Raw genomic sequence first — 1605 nt, forward strand, 5'->3', positions numbered from 1 at the left:
AGAGGGAAAGGATGAGGAAGAGGAAGAGAGGAGAGAGAGAAGAGAGAAAGGATGAGGAAGAGAGGAGAGAGGAGAGAGAGAGGGAAAGGATGAGGAAGAGAGGAGAGAGAGAGAGGGAAAGGATGAGGAAGAGGAAGAGAGGAAGGAGAGAAGAGGGAAAGAATTTGGAGAAGGAAGAGGAGGAAAGAAGAGAAGAAGGAGAGGGTGAGAGAGGAGGAGAAAGGCGGCAGAGGAGGCAGGGCAGTGGCCTCTCTCCGGTCTGTGGGGAAGGTGGCCTCCTATGTGTATGCTCTCCTGGGTCTCCCTGCACTCAGTGCAGATGGGGTGGGCTATGTTGAAGCGTTTGCGGTGGATGCCTCGTTAGCAGACACGCATCCCTGGCATCAGGCTGTTGCTGGCCGTCATGGTACCACACTTGCTTACTGAGAATGTCCGCATCCCAGAGTGGCTGCCCTGTCTCATTTGTAGCTCATGGGCCTTCTGTGGAGGGCCGTGGTGGCACCTGAGCAACGGGCTTGGTTTAGGAAGCTGCTTTTGTTTCCTTTGCTTTGCTTTGCTTTCTGTACCCCAGGCTAGTCTTGAACTCACTCTAGAGCTGAAGATGGCACCGACGTCTTGACTCTCCTGCCTCCACCTCCCCAGTGCTGGAACTACAGGTGTGCCCCGCCCTGACTAGTTTCTATGGCACTGGCAGTGGAAGCCAGGGCTTCAAGCATAGCAGCCAGGCGCTCCCTGGCGGAACCGCACCCACAGACTGCAGGCGGGCCCTCAGCTTGCAGTGGCAGGACCTCGCAGCTGTGCCTCCGGGCTCAGCAGAGCGCCTTTTTTTTTTTTTTTTTTACCACGTTCTTTCCTTTTGTACCTTGGTCTCATCAATTGAATTTCGAAATCAGTTTCCAAGACAGGTTCTCACTCTGCAGCCCTTGCGGGCCTGGATCTTTCAGCCCTGCCACCACAGCCTCCCCACCCTGGAATTACAGGCCTGTACCACCACATCCACGTTGCCCACTTCCTCATCGAAGCTTCTCCCTCCACAGCCTTGACCTGCCCTCAGAACAGCAGGTACTCCCTGTGTGCCAAGCCATGCCCGGAAACCTGCCATCCTGGAGCTGCTTCCCAGCCCTGCTCAGACGAGTGTGTGGAAGGCTGCGATTGTGACCCTGGCTTCATCCTCAGTGGTTTGGAGTGTGTCCCTGAGACCCAGTGTGGGTGCACCAGCCTTGAGGGACACTACTTCAGGGTGAGTAGCTGGTGTGAGCCCTCAGCCCCACAGATGGTTCTGAAGTCCTGGGCTGAGATGGGAGAGGGCAGATAAGAGAAGGCCAGGGAAAAAGCAAGAGTAGTGAAGGCTGGTATACCAGACCCATGATCTGTTCCCTCTAGTCTCCTCTCTTCTTCCCTCCCCTCCCCTTCTTCCCTTTCCTGGCTCTATTTTAATTTCCTTCCTTCCCTCCTCCTTTTCCTTCTTTTGATTTTGCTGAAGATGGAACCCAGAGCCTTATGCATGTTTAGCAGGAGCTCTACCACTGAGCCACACCCCAGCTCATCACTGGAGGATTCTAGGCAGGGGCTCTACCACTGAGCCACACCCCAGCCCCTCACTGG

At 55.3% G+C, this 1605-nt stretch overlaps 1 protein-coding gene across 1 annotated transcript in view; it reads left to right on the top strand.

The window, feature by feature from the left end:
- Zan (zonadhesin) overlaps positions 1 to 1605 on the top strand; it is a 62469-nt gene that overhangs the window by 23244 nt on the left and 37620 nt on the right. Inside the window, exon 12 of the mRNA XM_055606673.1 lies at positions 1038 to 1240. Within this exon, the coding sequence (XP_055462648.1) occupies positions 1038 to 1240 (203 nt within the window). The remainder of the gene's footprint in view (positions 1 to 1037; positions 1241 to 1605) is intronic.

The sequence above is a fragment of the Psammomys obesus genome, unplaced genomic scaffold, assembly GCF_907164565.1.
Source record: "Psammomys obesus unplaced genomic scaffold, mPsaObe1.curated_primary_1811, whole genome shotgun sequence".
Classification (NCBI taxonomy): domain Eukaryota; kingdom Metazoa; phylum Chordata; class Mammalia; order Rodentia; family Muridae; genus Psammomys; species Psammomys obesus.